Source organism: Anomaloglossus baeobatrachus, chromosome 4 (assembly GCF_048569485.1).
Source record: "Anomaloglossus baeobatrachus isolate aAnoBae1 chromosome 4, aAnoBae1.hap1, whole genome shotgun sequence".
Lineage (NCBI taxonomy): Eukaryota > Metazoa > Chordata > Amphibia > Anura > Aromobatidae > Anomaloglossus > Anomaloglossus baeobatrachus.
Genome location: NC_134356.1, coordinates 655032668 through 655052049, shown reverse-complemented (window position 1 = coordinate 655052049; position 19382 = coordinate 655032668). Strand labels below are relative to the sequence as shown.

The 19382-nt window shown below is 48.1% G+C and overlaps 1 protein-coding gene across 2 annotated transcripts in view; it reads right to left on the bottom strand.

Moving 5' to 3' along the window:
- Positions 1-19382, bottom strand: part of LOC142304272 (intercellular adhesion molecule 5-like) — a 56999-nt gene that overhangs the window by 5840 nt on the left and 31777 nt on the right. Inside the window, exons 5-6 of one of the 2 annotated variants that reach the window (XM_075346493.1) lie at positions 11496-11765; positions 8504-8737 (exon numbers count right to left, since the gene is read on the bottom strand). In XM_075346493.1, the coding sequence (XP_075202608.1) occupies positions 8504-8737; positions 11496-11765 (504 nt within the window). The remainder of the gene's footprint in view (positions 1-8503; positions 8738-11495; positions 11766-19382) is intronic. The other variant, XM_075346494.1, reaches the window with a different exon arrangement.

Below are 19382 nucleotides of genomic sequence, written 5' to 3'. Positions count from 1 at the left end.
AGAACTAGAAGCCATCGACTGTCGACTCTCCTCCCGAGAAAGGGTTGCCAGGGTTCGGGGGGAGCGCAACCTGACATAGAGCAGATATTCTATACACAGTAATAGACATTCCCCATGTTGTGAATATGCAGAGAATTTGTAGGACACTGATTTTCCTTCTGAAGAAATGGTATAAATTATGGCGAATTTAGGCAATGCTTGCTGGGAAAAATCTGCAAAAATATGCAAAATAGTTTGACTCTCCATCGCCACCTATAGGAGGGAGAAAGCTGCTTATCTGTGATTTTTTTTTCACACTTTTTCTTTCTTCTATCAGCTTTGTGGGTAATAATGTTACTAAATGTACAATGTATTAAATGTCGTCAATGTATCCATGCATGATACTGATTTCCATAGGAATCATGTAATGCTTAATTTCCACTTTGGTGGCTGCAGAAAACTGGGACGTGCTGTAAAGTTTATTACCAGAATAGCTGCAGCACCCAGGACAGTAACTAAGTCTCTCTCTCTCTCCCCCTCTCTCTACCTCTCTCTCTCCCCCTCTCTCTACCTCTCTCTCTCCCCCTCTCTCACTTTCCCACTCTCCTACTTTCCCACTCACTTTCCCTCTCTCCCACTCTCTCACTCTCCCACTCTCTCACTCTCCCACTTTCCCACTTTCTCACTCTCCCACTTTCCCACTCTCCCACTTTCCCACTCTCACTCTCTCACTCCCTCACTTTCCCACTCTCTCTCCCACGCTCTCACTTTCCCACTCTCTTACTCTCCCACTTTCCCACTCTCCCACTCTCACTCTCTCACTTTCCCACTCTCTCACTCTCCCACTTTCCCACTCTCACTCCCTCACTTTTCCACTCTCTCACTCTCCCACTTTCCCACTCTCACTCCCTCACTTTTCCACTCTCTCTCCCACGCTCTCACTTTCCCACTCTCCCACTTTCCCACTCTCTCTCCCATGCTCTCACTCTCTCACTCTCCCACTTTCTCACTCTCTCACTCTCCCACTTTCCCACTCTCACTCCCTCACTTTTCCACTCTCTCTCCCACGCTCTCACTTTCCCACTCTCACTTTCCCACTCTCACTCCCTCACTTTCCGACTCTCTCTCCCATGCTCTCATTCTCTCACTCTCTCACTCTCCCACTTTCCCACTCTCCCCCAAAATCATATTACCTCACACATAAGCTTCTTTTACTAAGAATATTCTTCGTTGCCTATAGCAACCAATCACTGCTCTTATTAATGACCTGTAGCAAAATAGCAGAGTGTGATTGGTTGCTATTGGCCACCTGATAAATATCCAGGCTATCAATACAGCCAATATACTACCTCACACATCCAAACTGTAAGTAAGTAAGGTTTTTTTTAGCTAATAACTGTAAAGTGCGGGGTTAAAATTTCCCCTCAAAGCATAGTCTATGACGTTCCCCGAGTCAAATGAGGCAGCTGCGGAAAATTTTGTGATTGTAAATGCGGCGGTGCAGATCCCTTTAGGGGAGATACACACACACACACACACATACACATACACATACAAACTGTGAGACTGTGACCGGGGTTATCTATGACGGCCGGTATGTCTCGCCCAGGTTGTGCTCACTCCATGATAGAAAGTAAATCCACTATAGGGTTAATGCTGTTTCCCTACAGGCTTAAGGAAGGGTTAAAAGGAAACAGGAACGAGGGCAGGTGTGCCGGGTGTGGGGGAAGTGACCAGAACTTCCTGAGCCCTCTGCTGGAGAGGCACATGTATTTTGTTATGGACTTTTTGTTTGGACATTAAAACCGTGTGCTGTGAACCTTGATGCCTGGATCCCGTGTCTTCTGCTGCGCAGCCGACCGCGCTACCTCACATATAGTGGAGAATCGGCGGGCATGACAGCCGGTGAGGTGTAGCATCCATCCCTGGTGACCCAGCTGCGCATGTCCTGGATTCGAGCGGCTATACTACAGCCCAAACCCGGCGACGCCATGGAGGACATACTAAAGCATTTGGCTCAGGCTAATGCACAGCAGCAACAGACCAATGCACACCTGCTCCAATCCTTGCAAGTGCAGGAAAAAAAACTCCAAGAACAGTTGGATCAGGCCAATGCACGTCAGCAGCAATCCTTGCAAGTGCAGGTCAAAATGCACCAAGAACAGATGGAGCAGGCCAATGCACGTCAGCAGCAAGCCTTGCAAGTGCAGGACAAAAGGCACCAAGAACAGATGGAGCAGGCCAATGCACGTCAGCAGCAAGCCTTACAATTGCAGGAAAAAAGGCACCAAGAACAGATGGTTCTCCTGGCCAAGTCGATCCGTGCCGGACCGGCAGCAACAACCCCGGGACCGGGTGACGACGGCAGCGTCCGGAAAGCGGTGAGACAAGCGTTGCAAAAGATGACCCCGGGTGATGATGTGGAAGCGTTCCTGGCGGTGTTTGAGCGGGTGGCCGAGCGGGAAAAGCTGCCGACCCCGCAGTGGGCTGAGGTATTGTCGCCCTATCTGACGGGGGAACCCCAAAAAGCGTACCTGGACCTCGGTACCGAGGACGCCATTGACTATGTGACCCTGAAAGCCGAAATACTGGCTCGGTTGGGGGTGAATACCTATGTACGGGCTCAGCGGGTAAATCAGTGGTTCTATGAGGAAGCCAAACCCGTACGCTCCCAGGCCTATGACTTGTTACATCTTGTAAAAAAGTGGTTGCAGCCTGACACTCTGAGCCCGGCGCAAATGGTGGAAAGGGTAGTAGTGGATCGTTTTGTGCGCACTTTACCCGTCACCGTTCAACGGTGGGTAGGACAGGGTGACCCGAGTACCCTGGACCAATTAGTGTCCCTGGTAGAGCGGCATGTGGCTACGCAGGACTTGATACGGGACACTGAGACTTTGCGTACCGCCCGTCGGTCCGGCCCCTCCAAGCCTAGGGCCAAGGACCCACCGCTGACAACGGTACAGGAGTCCCCTACCGTCCCGTCTGAGGCCGCGGCCGCCATTCCTGAGGTCCGGAAGGTTCTGTACCCTAAACGACAACCCGTCAAGGGGGTTTCCGTCCCCATTAGATGTTGGCGGTGCCAGCGGGTGGGACATATGGAAGCCCAGTGTCCACTCACCACGGAGCCCATGGATTGTGGGGTTACCCGGCGGGGTTCAATGTATGCTCAGGTGGTGTGTACCGCTGACCTGGTTCCCCCAGAGACAGAGCCCCACTTGTGTCAAATACAGGTGAATGGATGTCCGGTTACAGGATTGTTGGATTCCGGAAGCTTAGTGACCCTTGTGCGATCCACCTTGAGAGCTAAAGTAAAGGCCACAGGACGCACTGTGGGGGTGGTTTGCATACATGGGGACCGCCACGACTATCCCACGGGGATTGTCACCATCACAGCACCTTGCGGTCAGGTGCAACATGAGGTGGGACTTCTTAACACTCTTCCTTATGACGTGATCCTAGGAAGGGATCTGCCCTATTTTTGGACTTTATGGAGGGGACCCCCTAAGTCCCCTCAGATATTGGTCGGTCCGGGACCTGAGCCCTACAATCCTGAATCCGGGACACCTGCCGTAGGGGTCACGATGATAGGGACAGAGTGTGAACCCGATAGGTCACCCCTAGAGGTATTGGCAGGAGAGGCTGAGACGGTCGAGCCCATCCCGGAGTTGGAGGCGTCCCCGGATACGTTTGGGACAGCCCAACTCCAGGACCCTACGTTAATACATGCCCGGAGTCGGGTGACAGTAGTTGACGGGGTGGCACAGCTGCCCAGTGCCCAGGTAAGGTACCCCCATTTCGCTCTTAAGCAGGATTTACTCTACCGGGTAGATGAAATACGGGGCGTAGGGGTAGAACAGTTGGTGGTGCCCCAGCCGCATCGCCGGCGGGTCCTCGACTTGGCTCATAAACACCTGATGAGTGGCCACCTAGGGGTCAAGAAAACGCAGGAGCGAATATTGCAAAGGTTCTATTGGCCCGGGGTCTTTGGGGAGGTAAAACGGTTCTGCGAAACCTGCCCGGAGTGTCAGCTTACTGCACCCCTGACCCATTTTCGCAGTCCGTTGGTACCATTACCCATTATAGAAGTCCCTTTTGAACGGATAGGGATGGATCTGGTGGGGCCCCTCGTAAAGTCCGCTCGAGGGCACCAACACATCCTAGTGATCGTTGACTATGCCACCCGGTATCCCGAGGCGATACCTCTCAGACATACTGCAGCAAAGCTTATAGCTCAGGAGTTGTTTGCTGTGTTCTGCCGGGTGGGATTGCCCAAGGAGATCCTTACGGATCAGGGGACCCCATTCATGTCTAAAGTGACCAAAGAGCTATGCCGGCTACTCCAGATCAAGCAGTTGCGTACGTCTGTGTATCATCCGCAAACGGACGGTTTAGTCGAGCGTTTCAATAAAACCCTGAAAACCATGCTAAGAAGGGTGATTTCAAAAGACGGGAAAGACTGGGATATGATGCTTCCCTATTTGATGTTTGCCATACGAGAGGTGCCACAGGCATCCACGGGGTTTTCGCCTTTTGAATTGTTATACGGGCGACATCCCCGGGGATTGTTGGACCTGGCAAAGGAAACATGGGAACAAGAGCCCACCCCCCATAAAAGTGTGATTGAACACATTTTGGGTATGCAGAACCGCATAAGCGCGGTCATGCCAATTGTGAAGGAGCACTTACAGGAGGCTCAGGCCGCGCAAAGCGGCCGCTACAATAGACAAGCCACCGTGCGGACCTTTAAACCCGGGGATCGGGTGTTGGTATTGATCCCCACGGCGGAGAGTAAATTCCTGGCTCAGTGGCAAGGCCCCTACGAGATAAAGGAAAGAGTAGGGGTGGTTAACTATAAAGTATTGCAGCCCGGTAGGCGGAAACCTGAACAAATATACCATGTCAACCTATTAAAACCTTGGCAGGAACGGGAAAGCCTGATGGCTGTTTTTTCCCCACCTCCCTCCTCTTCGGGTCGTTCACATCCGGCTCCAGCGACCTCCGGAGAGGACGAACCGGAAGTAAGGATTGGAGAAGCCCTCACCAAGCAACAGAGGCGAGAGGCCAGACGGTTGGTTCAGCAGAACCCCGATGTCTTCTCCGAGCTGCCCGGTAGGACCAGTCTGATACGACATGATATTGTCACCGAGCCCCACCTGAAGGTACGCCTGAAGTCATACCGGGTACCGGAGGCTCGACGACAAGCCATATCGGAGGAAGTAAAGACAATGTTACGCCTGGGGGTCATCGAAAAATCCCGGAGTGAATGGGCTAGTCCGATTGTCCTAATACCAAAACCCGATGGCTCCTTAAGGTTCTGCAATGACTTTAGGAGATTGAACGAAATATCCAAGTTCGATCTCTACCCCATGCCCCGGGTGGATGAGCTGATTGATAGGCTGGGACAGGCGCGATATTTTACCACGCTCGACCTGACCAAAGGGTACTGGCAGGTGCCCCTAACGGAGTCCGCCAAGGAGAAAACCGCTTTTGTTACGCCGGAGGGTCTCTTCCACTATGTTGTCTTGCCTTTTGGGTTACATGGCGCTCCGGCCACGTTCCAGAGGTTGATGGACTTAGTGCTGGAACCCCACCAGGCGTATGCATCAGCGTACCTGGATGACATCATTATTTACAGCTCCGATTGGCAGACCCACTTGGAACAGGTACAAGCGGTGGTGGACGCGCTTCGATCAGCCGGATTGACAGCCAATCCCAAGAAATGTGCATTGGGACTCACGGAAGCCCGCTACTTGGGCTACGTGATAGGCCAAGGAGTGATTAAGCCCCAAATTAACAAGGTTGAGGCGATCCAGAAGTGGCCTAGACCCCTGACCACGAAGCAGGTTAGGGCCTTCCTGGGTATCGTGGGGTACTACAGGAGGTTTGTAAAGGATTTTGCGGGACTATCAGCCCCCTTGACGGACCTTCTCAAAGGCAAGAAGTCCGTCATGGTGCGGTGGACTCCGCAGGCCGAGGACTCCTTCCGGGCCCTGAAGGGGGTCCTGTGCGGACAGCCCGTTCTGGTCAACCCTGATTTCCGGAAGGAGTTCATTGTACAGACTGACGCCTCGGAGGTCGGCCTGGGGGCAGTGCTGTCTCAGGTGGTTCAGGGGGAGGAACACCCCGTCACCTTCTTGAGTAGGAAGCTCACCCCTCCCGAGCGGAATTATAGCGTAGTGGAGAAGGAGTGCCTGGCGATCAAGTGGGCCTTGGAGTCCCTACGCTATTACCTGCTGGGACGGCAGTTTCGCTTGGTGACGGATCACTCTCCACTGGTCTGGATGAGGTCCGCCAAGGAACGGAATGCCCGGGTTACCCGGTGGTTCCTTTCTCTGCAGAACTTCCGGTTTACGGTTGAACACCGGGCCGGTAGGTTGCAGGGCAACGCCGATGCCTTGTCCCGCGGCCCGTGCTTGATGGCTGGAGTTCAACCCCGCACGCTTGAACTGAGGGGGGGGGTATGTGAGACTGTGACCGGGGTTATCTATGACGGCCGGTATGTCTCGCCCAGGTTGTGCTCACTCCATGATAGAAAGTAAATCCACTATAGGGTTAATGCTGTTTCCCTACAGGCTTAAGGAAGGGTTAAAAGGAAACAGGAACGAGGGCAGGTGTGCCGGGTGTGGGGGAAGTGACCAGAACTTCCTGAGCCCTCTGCTGGAGAGGCACATGTATTTTGTTATGGACTTTTTGTTTGGACATTAAAACCGTGTGCTGTGAACCTTGATGCCTGGATCCCGTGTCTTCTGCTGCGCAGCCGACCGCGCTACCTCACAAAACATACATATGAAAAAGTTTGGGCACCCCTATTAATGTTAACCTTTTTTCTTTATAACAATTTGGGTTTTTGCAGCAGCTCTTTCAGTTTCATATATCTAATAACTGATGGACTGAGTAATATTTCTGGATTGAAATGAGGTTTATTGTACTAACAGAAAATGTGCAATCCGCATTTAAACAAAATTTGACCGATGCAAAAGTATGGGCACCCTTATCAATTTCTTGATTTGAACACTCCTAACTACTTTTTACTGACTTAATGAAGCACTAAATTGGTTTTGTAACCTCATTGAGCTTTGAACTTCATAGGCAGGTGTATCCAATCATGAGAAAAGGTATTTAAGGTGGCCACTTGCAAGTTGTTCTCCTATTTGAATCTCCTATGAAGAGTGGCATCATGGGCTCCTCAAAACAACTCTCAAATGATCTGAAAACAAAGATTATTCAACATAGTTGTTCAAGGGAAGGATACAAAAAGTTGTCTGAGAGATTTAAACTGTCAGTTTCCACTGTGAGGAACATAGTAAGGAAATGGAAGAACACAGGTACAGTTCTTGTGAAGCCCAGAAGTGGCAGGCCAAGAAAAATATCAGAAAGGCAGAGAAGAAGAATGGTGAGAACAGTCAAGGATAATCCACAGACCACCTCCAAAGACCTGCAGCATCATCTTGCTGCAGATGGTGTCAATGTGCATCGGTCAACAATACAGCGCACGTTGCACAAGGAGAAGCTGTATGGGAGTGTGATGCGAAAGAAGCCGTTTCTGCAAGCACGCCACAAACAGAGTCGCCTGAGGTATGCAAAAGCACATTTGGACAAGCCAGTTACATTTTGGAAGAAGGTCCTGTGGACTGATGAAACAAAGATTGAGTTGTTTGGTCATACAAAAAGGCGTTATGCATGGAGGCAAAAAAACACGGCATTCCAAGAAAAGCACTTGCTACCCACAGTAAAATTTGGTGGAGGTTCCATCATGCTTTGGGGCTGTGTGGCCAATGCCGGCACCGGGAATCTTGTTAAAGTTGAGGGTTGCATGGATTCAACTCAGTATCAGCAGATTCTTGACAATAATGTGCAAGAATCAGTGACGAAGTTGAGGTTACGCAGGGGATGGATATTTCAGCAAGACAATGATCCAAAACACCGCTCCAAATCTACTCAGGCATTCATGCAGAGGAACAATTACAATGTTCTGGAATGGCCATCCCAGTCCCCAGACCTGAATATCATTGAACATCTGTGGGATGATGTGAAGCGGCTGTCCATGCTCGGCGACCATCAAACTTAACTGAACTGGAATTGTTGTGTAAACAGGAATGGTCAAATATACCTTCCTCCAGGATCCAGGAACTCATTAAAAGCTACAGGAAGCGACTAGAGGCTGTTATTTTTGCAAAAGGAGGATCTACAAAATATTAATGTCACTTTTATGTTGAGGTGCCCATACTTTTGCACCGGTCAAATTTTGTTTAAATGCGGATTGCACATTTTCTGTTAGTACAATAAACCTCATTTCAATCCAGAAATATTACTCAGTCCATCAGTTATTAGATATATGAAACGGAAATAGCTGCTGCAAAAACCCAAATTGTTATAAAGAAAAAAGGTTAACATTAATAGGGGTGCCCAAACTTTTTCATATGACTGTACATATTGGTAATGTTGTACTTTCCAGGAACCACAGGTAGCGGCACATTCTGCGTCAAGGACGGAGCAGATGTCAGGGTCACGGCAGAAGACTTACATTGCACGGTGATGCTGACAGCTTTCTCCTTCTCTCCTTTGTCGTTTGCTGCCTGACAGGTATATAATCCGGACATGTCTCTCGTTAACGTTTCCGAGTTACGGATTATATGGTTCCCATTATAGCATCTTACTGTTGCCTGTGGGTTTCCGTCCGCCTGACACGAAAATGGTCTGCCTCCTTCTACCAAAAGTACTGATGAGGGGCACAAGGTTTCAGAGAACTCTGGGGGATCTAAAATGAAAAACATATCACAAATTATTGTTGGCCGACACACCCCATGAGCTTTTATGTCTGTAGTCTGCCAAATGATCACATATATCCATGAAATACCCACAGAGGAAAAAATATCTCTTTCATATGTGTCTATTGTAAGGGCAAACTCTTCATACGGAACCTGTCCTGTGAAAAAAAAAACCCTATTATCCTGCAGATATGGGGTTCATCTGCAGGTTAATAGCTCTCTGAAACTTCCCGGGACGAGCACATAGACCCCTATGTTTATTCCTGCCTTCTCATAGGGGTGGCGCCAGGTTCTGTCCAGTGGCCAGCTGGAGCCGCCACAGTAACCACACCCCCGGCACTGACTGACAGCCAGATGTGTATTAGAGTCGGCTGTCAGTCAGTAATGGAGGCAAGGTTACAGATGCTGTTAACTATATACTACATGGTGACTGAACCCGCCCCAGTGCCCCCCAGATGACTGGAAACCAAACACTGTTGGGAGGAATAAAATTAATTTCCTCCTGGCAGCGGGGCTCGAAGTGCAGGCGTCAAGCAGATTCGGAACACTATTAACCTGCAGATAAACCCCATATCTGCAGGTTAATAGGGTTTTTTTTTTACATGACAGGTTCCCCTTAATATATCACACTTTGACACTCCACTTAATAGGCCCCAGAGAAACCTCTGTACAGGGCTCTGGACTTACAACAGGGTCTCCTGGGCTGCCGGCTGTTGGAGTGACATTGCAAAGGAGAGGTGACAGACATAGGACAAAGTCAGAAGTCAAGGACAAGATCAGGAGATAGCCGAGGTCTGAACCGGAAACACAGGGAGAGAAGCAGAATTCTCCAGGAAATATAAGGTTAAACCAGTCCTGGGTCAGCAACAAGCAGCAGCGGGGTATGGCAAGACAGAGATCAGGGTCAGTATCTATAACCGGCAACTCTCAGAAAACTGCTGGGAGTTTAAATAAGGTGTGGCCCTGGCCAAATCTCACAGCAGAAAGTTATTTACACCTGCTAATTAACAGCTCTGCAAAAGCATTCAGGCTTGATGGCTTTGTGGCACAAAAAGTCCCAGCAAACTACTGGGAGTTTAAATAAGATGTGGGATGTGCGATCCATGTCTTTTTCTCTATAGCATGTTATACAACATCCTATCCCCCTCTTTTTTTGCTTGGATCTGCACTCCCCCTATTTGACACAGGTGATTTTAATCAGCAGGAGACTGCAAGAGGGGTCAGCCTTTTTTTGCTCCCAGTCCACATATGGGAGTCAGTGGGAGGTGAGTGCACAGCTCCTCTCACTGAGTGCTGGTACTGTGTAGTGGCCGCTGTTGTGGTGGTGTCGTGTCGGTGGGGCACTGCGACCTGGAGCCTTGGGGGCTTTGCCTTGCAGCATGGGTGCTGTGAGGCACCGGGTCGCCTGCCCTGCTGGTGCTTTGTCGCTGCAGCAGTGGTTGGTGCACGGTGCCACACTATAAGGTTTAGGATAGGGACCTACACAAGAGGTTTGCCGTGACGTGGCAGTGGGCTTAATACAATCTGATCAGAATGGTAACAAAAGAACCTCATGTTCTATTTAATTAATTTTTTGCCTAGCATCTTTAGACCATTGTATTTTTGTGGGATGTGCGATCCATGTCTTTTTCTTCATAGCATGTTAAATAAGATGTGGCCCTAGCCAAATCTCACAGCTAAAAGCTATTTACGCCTGCTGAGTAGCTGCTCTGCAGAAGCAATCAGGCTCAATGGCTGGGCAGCACAACCAGTCCTAGCAAACTGCTGAGAGTTTAAATAAGGTGTGACGCTGGCCAAACCTCACAACAGAAACCTATTTACACCTGCTGATTAGCTGCTGTGTAGAAGAACTCAAGCTTGATGGCTGGACAGCACAACAAGTGCCAGAAAACCGCTGAGAGTTTAAATAAGGTGTGACGCTGGCCAAACCTCACAACAGAAACCTATTTACACCTGCTGATTAGCAGCTCTGCAGAAGCACTCAAGCTTGATGGCTGGACAGCACAACAAGTGCCAGAAAACCGCTGAGAGTTTAAATAAGGTGTGGCCCTGCTCAAATCTCACAGCAAAAAACTATTTACACCTGCTGATTAGCTGCTGTGCAGAAGCACTCAGGCTTGATGGCTGGGTGGCACAACAAGTGCCAGAAAACTGCTGGGAGTTTAAATAAAGTGTGACGCTGGCCAAACCTCACAGCAGAAAGGTATTTACAGCTGCTGAGTAGCAGCAATGCAGAAGCACTCAGCACTCAGTCGCAGCAAACTGTTGGGAGTTAAAATAAGGTGTGGCCCTGCTCAAATCTCACAGCAGAAAACTCCTTACACCTGCTGATTAGCTGCTGTGCAGAAGCACTCAGGCTTGATGGCTGGACAGCACAACAAGTGCCAAAAAACTGCTGGGAGTTTAAATAAGGTGTGACGCTGGCCAAATTTCACAGCTGAAAGCTATTTACACCTGCTGATTAGCTGCTCTGCTGAAGCATTCAGGCTGGATAGCTGAGCGGCACAACAATCCAAGCCCCATCATTATGTTTCGCAGAATCGTGGCTGCTTTGCCAAGCGCTATCCGAAGTATGAGTGCAGCTCTGCCAAGCGCTAGAGGCAAAGGTTGTAGGAGCAGGTTCATACAAGGATGTAACATCAATCTATATACCTTGATGGGTCTACATTTACACCTTTATAATGAGTATTATCAGCTCCAGGATTTGGTGGTCTCCAGTTTTGTCAAAGATGTCTACACACCACTTACAATGTACTTCTAGGGTCTGTGTGGAGGATTGGGATATGCTTGAATTTGCAATAAATGCCGTGCAGGTGACGCTTATCCTCGGAGTCCTCTGGTTTGCGGTGATTGTGTGGATGATCGTAGAGTCCTCAGCCGTCATCTCTTCTCGATGGTCCATAATAATGCGCATAACATAAGCCTGTGGATGCTCATTAGTTACATTACAAGAGGCTGTCACCTCCTCATCCAGGTCTACAATGTTGCTGGATAGATTAAAAGCCAAGGTAGGATGATCTGAAAAGAAAATTGGGAAAGTGTTACTATGGGTATAGACAGCCCCTCAAGTCTATGGTCTAATAATGGCACCATGATTAGGCTAAGAAGTATCCAAAGAGGGCAACGACTGTGGGGAATTCCACAACAGGCGTCGGTGCCAGACAAACCTTGGCTGGTTTCCAGAGCCCACTTGGCTTCCTGAGATCCTGATGATCTTTATAGACACGTTCTTAGCTTGGAAAGGCAATAGAGGTGTGTGGTCATCAGTAACGGAGGCATAAGAGCTGAGACACTGGACAGCAAGATATGCTGTAAATGTCTATGTGCCGTCCCTGCAGCGGATCGAACCGCTCGGATCCGGGGGGTGGTGATTACTTGTGGCTCGAGGGTCTCCGGACCCGGGGGATTAGGGGCCACACTCAAATGGAAAAGGGGGGTATTTACAGGGGATTGGTATAGTTTGTGACACCACCTGTGGTGTACAGTAATTGGGAGTACCGCCGCTGCCGTTGGGAGTACCCAGGGTGATGGAGTGGAGCAGCAAGGTGACGTTACCCTCAACGGGTAGAGGTAGGTCCCGGGACTCTAGATGGTGATGCAGGGACACAGTGCAGGGGTCAGTCGGGTACTCACTCAGCAAAGAAGCAGATGCTGACAACAGGGTAAACCAAGTCTCTGACTGCCGTTGCCTCTTGAGGGAAACTCGTCCAGGTCCCGTCCCCTGCAGGATTGCCTGGTGGTCCGTAACCTGCCTCCTGGCACTAATTTAGATTGTCCGTTGTGGCCCAGTAGCTTGGAGCTTTTCGGGCCCCGCTCCCCACCGTGGCTAAGTGTAGGAGCCTGCTCTCAGGAGCTCATGCTTGGGATTTCAGTGGGCAGCTTGCTAGGAAAGCCCTATCCCCCTCATTGCGCTAGTGCCCCCAATCTCTGAGCTTCATGGGAACAGTCCATAAAGGCCCTGTCCTCCGCAGGTTAATTACCGGGTTGCCTGAAGCTTCTCCCCAACCTAGGGTCCGTGTATCCCGACGTGCCTTCGTCCTTGACGAGTTCCAGGCAACTAGCCTCAATCCCCTGCGATAGGGGGTCCGACTCCTCTAGGTCCAGACCACCGTCTGCGACCTAGTCTGCTTCTCCCCTGGGAGCTACAACTCCCAGCTTCCTCAGAGCTCCTCACAGCTCGAGGGTTACTACTCCACTGAACTGACACCTCCCACATCCCTGCCTGACCGGCCCTGTCCTGCTTAAGCAGCCCACTGGTGTGCCTGACAGGTGTGGTGCAAAGTGTATCTAGGATTTGTGAATGCTGGTGGAGGCAACACTGCAGGTTAGGTTCCCAGAACCATGGAGGTTTGAGTCCTGCACGGGAAGGGCAGATTGTGCAGAACCCTGTGACGACCTGAATAGTCCAGGGCGTCACATCTACTGTACACAGTCAGCGACAACACATGATTATTAGTGGATTATGATGAAAATGATTATTTATTGTCCATAGCAGTTGCCACACATTTATATTTGGAGGGGTTTTGTTCGGCCAATATTTTTCGCCCCTGACTCCCCCATACACGTGAACATTCAGATGAGTCTTTGGAGTGTGGAAGGAGACCCAAGTCAACACGGAGGGATCATACAAACTCCTTGCAAATGTTCTTGATGGGATTTGGACCCAGGGCCCCAGTGATGCAGGGCAGCAGTACTAACCACTGAGCTACATCGGATGGTGGTCCATGCCTACTGGTATTGGTGGGTTCAGCTTACTTTGGTCTAATGTGACTGGAGGCCATATTAAGCTGATGACAAGAGCTATCTCTCCTTAGTCTTCTATGTGGCTCAGTGGTTAGCACTGCAGTTTTGCAACACTGGGGTCCTAGGTTCAAATCCCACCAAGGACAACATCTGCAGGAACTTTGTATGTTCTCCCCGTGTTTGCGTGGGTTTCTCCAGTTTCCTCTCACACTTTAAAGACATTCAGATAGGGAATTTAGATTGTGAGTCCCAATGGGAACAGTGTTGCTGATTAGGGATGATCGAATACCACAAATATTCGGCTTCGCAAATATCCGACGAATAGGTCAACGCCATGCGAATATTCGATGCGCAATGTAAGTCTATGGGAAGCCCGAATAGTTATTATTCGGGTTTCCCATAGACTTACATTGCGCAATAGTGGAATAGCGGCGACCTATTCAGCGAATATTCGCGAAGCCGAATATTTGTGGTATTAGATCATCCCTATTGCTGATGTATGTAAAGCGGTGTGGAATCAATAGCGCTATATAAGTGAATAAATATATTATTATTATTATTATTATTATTAAGGGTGGGGTAGAAAGGACCTCCAATCTGATTCTAATGTTCAAGGTGCCACCTACACCTGACGCTGGCACCTAATATGGCGCCAATATACACAGTTCTCCCAGTGTTTCATCACCTCGAAAATGCGGACACCATGGCAAAACCTAGACAGATCCCATTATAGGTCAGCAAGGTATTTTGGGCCAAAAATTGCCATTTTTCAAAGATGTGTTGTTTATAGTCGCACTAAGGCTATGTTCACACGTTGCGTTTGTGCTGCTTTTTATGCAAACTATAAGCGGCTTTTTAGTACTAAATTACAGAAATCTCACACACGCAGTTGTTGTTTTCTTCTTGACTTATATGGAAAACTGCTGCGTTTTTGAAAGAAGCAGAGTGTTAATGCTTTCAGCATTTTGGCTGCAAAAAAAAAAAAAAAAAGCAGCAAAAACGCAACGTGTGAACATAGCCTAAGCCTGGAAAGGATCCACCCAGGAGGAACAATGAATGTTGGCAAATGGCCAAATGTACTCTGCATAAAAGGACTTTTTGATGATCTGAAAATACATAACTAATGCTCAACGAGCCAAAGAAGAGATAGACCAGTTGCGTAACTTGAAGCTCTTGAGCCCAAATGCTCCAACGGGGCCCCCAATTATTGCCAATGTTCTATAGCATTGATCTTTATAGGTAGACTAAAGGGACTATTTTGGCCCCTTAAGCTCCAGGCCTGGATATGACAGCAGCCCCTGCACCCATCGTAGTTACTCCCCGGGAGTAGACAAGAAGAATAGTGTAGAGCTAGTGCTCAAGGTAACACATACACTTTACGCTGGCTCTGAATATGGCATTAGTATACAAAGTAATTTCTGGTGTTTGAAGGTTGAATTATGGGTCTGTTCGTAGAACCATTTTTCCCTCTTTCAATATGGTGGCTACATTGTAAAATGGGGTTGGTTGGGCACTAATGTAATCCTTCTTTGAACATTTTCAGCAGATAGGGGTGCTCCCATCTAGGTCATTTTTGGTGTAAATAAATGCCCATAGGTGCGAGTCCTGCATCCACCTCAAGAGCAGGATGCTGTTAAAGGGAACCTGTCAGCAGATTTGGGGCCTATAAGCTGTGGCCACCACCAGTGGCTCTTATATACAGCGTTCTAACATGCTGTATATAAGAGCCCAGGCCACTGTGTAGAACATAAAAATCTAAAAATCACTTTATAATACTCACCTAAGGGGCGGTGCAGACTGGTTGGATGGGTGTCTCCATTCTATGGTACGAACACCTCCTTTTTCGGCCATCTTTGTCCTCCTTCTTGAGTGACGCGTCGTACGTCATCCACTCTAGCCGGAATTGAGGTCCCGCGCAGGCACACTTTGATTGGCCCTTAGCAGGTCAGATCAAAGTATTGCAAAGGAGGAGAACAAACGAGTATTTGTGCAAATAATCACACACATAGCAGCAAGAGATGTCAAGTTAAAAACAACTACCAATAGATCAAGGGGGGCATGAGGTGTTTGAAAATATATACATCAGTAGCCAGTAGCCGTGGGAGAGATGGAGATTATGCGGTAATATGTCTAGGAAGAGTTTAACAAACACAGTGGAATAGTGGCACTCAATATTCATAATCCCAAATAGCCGTGGGAGAGGTGAAAAAATGCACACTAAAATCAATTAGGTAATATCTAGACATAAAGCGGCAGAATCGGTCATAGGTAGCCGTGGGAGAAATGGAGGGCGTGTATGTTAAAATATGATGGAGTAGATAAAGCCCTAAAACACCATTATCTCTATCCCAAATAGCCATGGGAGAGGTGGAGTGGATATATAACAATGTTTTAAATGATACACTAGGCACCCTGGGGTAGTCAAACACCCTCAGCATCCTGCTCCCTGAGGGTTTCCTCCTTGAGAAAGCAACAGTACCTCCGCGAAACGCGCGTTGGTGGTGATCCTTCCTTGTTTGGGTATGTGCATTATGTGTTAACCACTCTTCAGCCCCAGTAGCCTGTGCCATCTAGCCGTCTTTACTTGTGGATATTATTCTTTTTCCATGTCTTGATGCCATAGGGATATTGTATTTTGGTCCTATGCACTTGCACTTTATTTCTATGATATATGTGTTACTCAGGTACCCTCTGCCATCTTGATTTATACTCTAGGCCAATTTGTATAATCGCTGTACTCTACTCACTCTGGTTGTCGTTGAACCCCCTCGGCAACCTTGCCCCCTTGTGTTTCTCCTAAATGTATCCACAATTTATTGGGACACCGCTTTTGAACGAGTGAGAGAGATCTCCATACATACTCAGGTCGACTGCGGTCTCCCTTTGATATACCCAGTCATCACATTGGGGAGCAGGGTGCTGAGGGTGTTTGACTACCCCAGGGTGCCTAGTGTATCATTTAATACATTGTTATATATCCACTCCACCTCTCCCATGGCTATTTGGGATATAGATAATGGTGTTTTAGGGCTTTATCTACTCCATCATATTTTAACATACACGCCCTCCATCTCTCCCACGGCTACCTATGACCGATTCTGCCGCTTTATGTCTAGATATTACCTAATTGATTTTAGTGTGCATTTTTTCACCTCTCCCACGGCTATTTGGGATTATGAATATTGAGTGCCACTGTTCCACTGTGTTTGTTAAACTCTTCCTAGACATATTACCGCATAATCTCCATCTCTCCCACGGCTACTGATGTATATATTATCAAACACCTCATGCCCCCCTTGATCTATTGGTAGTTGTTTTTAACTTGACATCTCTTGCTGCTATGTGTGTGTTTTTTCAATAATAAAAGTTTTGATTATTTGCACAAATACTCGTTTGTTCTCCTCCTTTGCATATTGATTGTGAGTAGTGCATACATGCTACCGGTGTATCCACGTCGGTCACATGTTTACTTAATGGCTCATGTATTAAGAATTTTTCTCAGATTAAAGTATTGTAGTGCGCCTGCGCAGGACCTCAATGCCCGCGCGTGTGGATGATGTAGAACGTGTCATGCACCCAGGCTTCAGATGAAGGACAAAGATGGCTGAAAGAGGAGGTGCCAGTATCGAAGAACAGAGACACCCATCCGACCAGTCTGCACCACAACGCCCCTTAGGTGATTATTATAAAGTGATTTTTATGTTATACACAGCGGCCTGGGCTCTTATATACAGTATTCTAGAATGCTGTATATAAGAGCCCACTGGTGGTGGCTGCAGGTTATAGGGGTCAAATCTGGTGACAGGTTCCCGTTAAACGTTTCCAGGAATGGATTGGTGGCTGCTCATGCGGCAAAAAAGCCTCTGCAATTTTTAGATTTCTCATGGAAAGGAAATAAGGAAGCCCCCCCTCTTTGTTCTGACACTGCACCATTGGGCCCAATTCTCATGGTATAGCCACAAATCAAAATTACTCTAAAGTTTCTCTTGTCTGCAATAAACCAAGCAAACAAGAACAATTTATATAACACAATGAATATAATAAGTAGTTGTCATGAGTGAGTCATGACCTAATGTGATCTTAGGGGGCATCTGAGATCATAAGGTTTCTGTTACGGTTGCTGCGAGCACTGGAGCTTTGTGCGGCTTACGCTGCTGTTCGTCTCTTTTGCACCACTAGAAGAGCGGACCTAGGTAGGTGCCATTTCGCACACATTGCCTTTGTCTCTGTGATTATTAACAGAGATCATTCCACACACCCTCCAAGTAAGCGAGGAATTGCTTTACTTACTTATTATATCCTTCTGTGAGTTAACAGAGGTATTGCTCTCTGCCATAGTCTGCAGCAGAGTCTTTGCACGGTGGACCCTGACTGTCTGATACTCCTTTAGGTTATTATCAGACAGCCCCCCGTAACAGTTTCAGCGTACTGTGGATCACAGATCCTCTTTAGTGCCCACTCATCGTTTACTCTGAGTTGGAGCGTATTTAATTACACCAAGTACTGAAGAGGTTTTGGGTCCTTTCTATCCTGCAGTGATCTAACAGGTACAGTAGTTGTAATCTCAGCTGCAGCCATTCTCTTCTGCTATAAATATCTGCTCTTTCACTGCTCCCTATGTCGGCTATAGCTCATACCTATGCTGTCCACTTTGAAGGCGCTTGTCTCTGGAGAAGCTCAGGTGTTGCTTCTGTTGCAACTGAAAAGCTCCTACTGGAGAAGCTGTGGAGTGTTATTTGTTGTGTTTCTCCACCTGTTTGTCTTACCTTCCTCGTGTTGTAGTATTGCAGTGACATGACTAGTATCTCACTGACCTTCACTAGTGGACCAAGCGATGGCCTAGGCATGTGATGGTGAACGGGGGAAGGACTCGTTTAGGGATGTTATGGAATGTAGTGATCAGCCTCAGGTGAGTGTTAGGAGGTGACCCATTTTCTCTTTCCCTAGCATCAGGGCCTTCCGTTATATTGCTACTCTGGAGTTCCCTCTGTGTTATGCCGTTTTGAGGGAGTCCTCAATCACCTGCAGTTACATCATTACAGTGGTTGCTCCAAATTCAGCACAAAATGGCAATTTTACGGACTACTGCTGTCTCAGCATTATTAAACGACCTGAATTGAGCATCTCAAGGGAAAACACTTTTGCAAATCTGGGGTTGTGTTTAGCACACCTAATAATAACAACGTAATAATCGAGGATTCATCTGCTGTAGCTGCTTGACATATCACACATGAAATACCTGGACTGGCTGCTGTACCTGCTTGACATATCACACATCAAATACCTGGACTGGCTGCTGTACCTGCTTGACATATCACACATCAAATACCTGGACTGGCTGCTGTACCTTTTTGACATATCACACATCAAATACCTGGACTGGCTGCTGTAGCTACTTGACATATCACACATCAAATACCTGGACTGGCTGCTGTACCTGCTTGACAAATTACACATCAAATACCTGGACTGGCCGCTGTACCTGCTTGACATATCACACATCAAATACCTGGACTGGCTGCTGTACCTGCTTGACAAATCACACATCAAATACCTGGACTGGCTGCTCTACCTGCTTGACATATCACACATCAAATACCTGGACTGGCAGCTGTACCTGCTTGACATATCACACATCAAATACCTGGACTGGCAGCTGTACCTGCTTGACATATCACACATCAAATACCTGGACTGGCTGCTGTACCTGCTTGACTTATCACACATCAAATACCTGGACTGGCTGCTGTACCTGCTTGACATATCACACATCAAATACCTGGACTGGCTGCTGTACCTTTTTGACATATCACACATCAAATACCTGGACTGGCTGCTGTACCTTTTTGACATATCACACATCAAATACCTGGACTGGCTGCTGTAGCTACT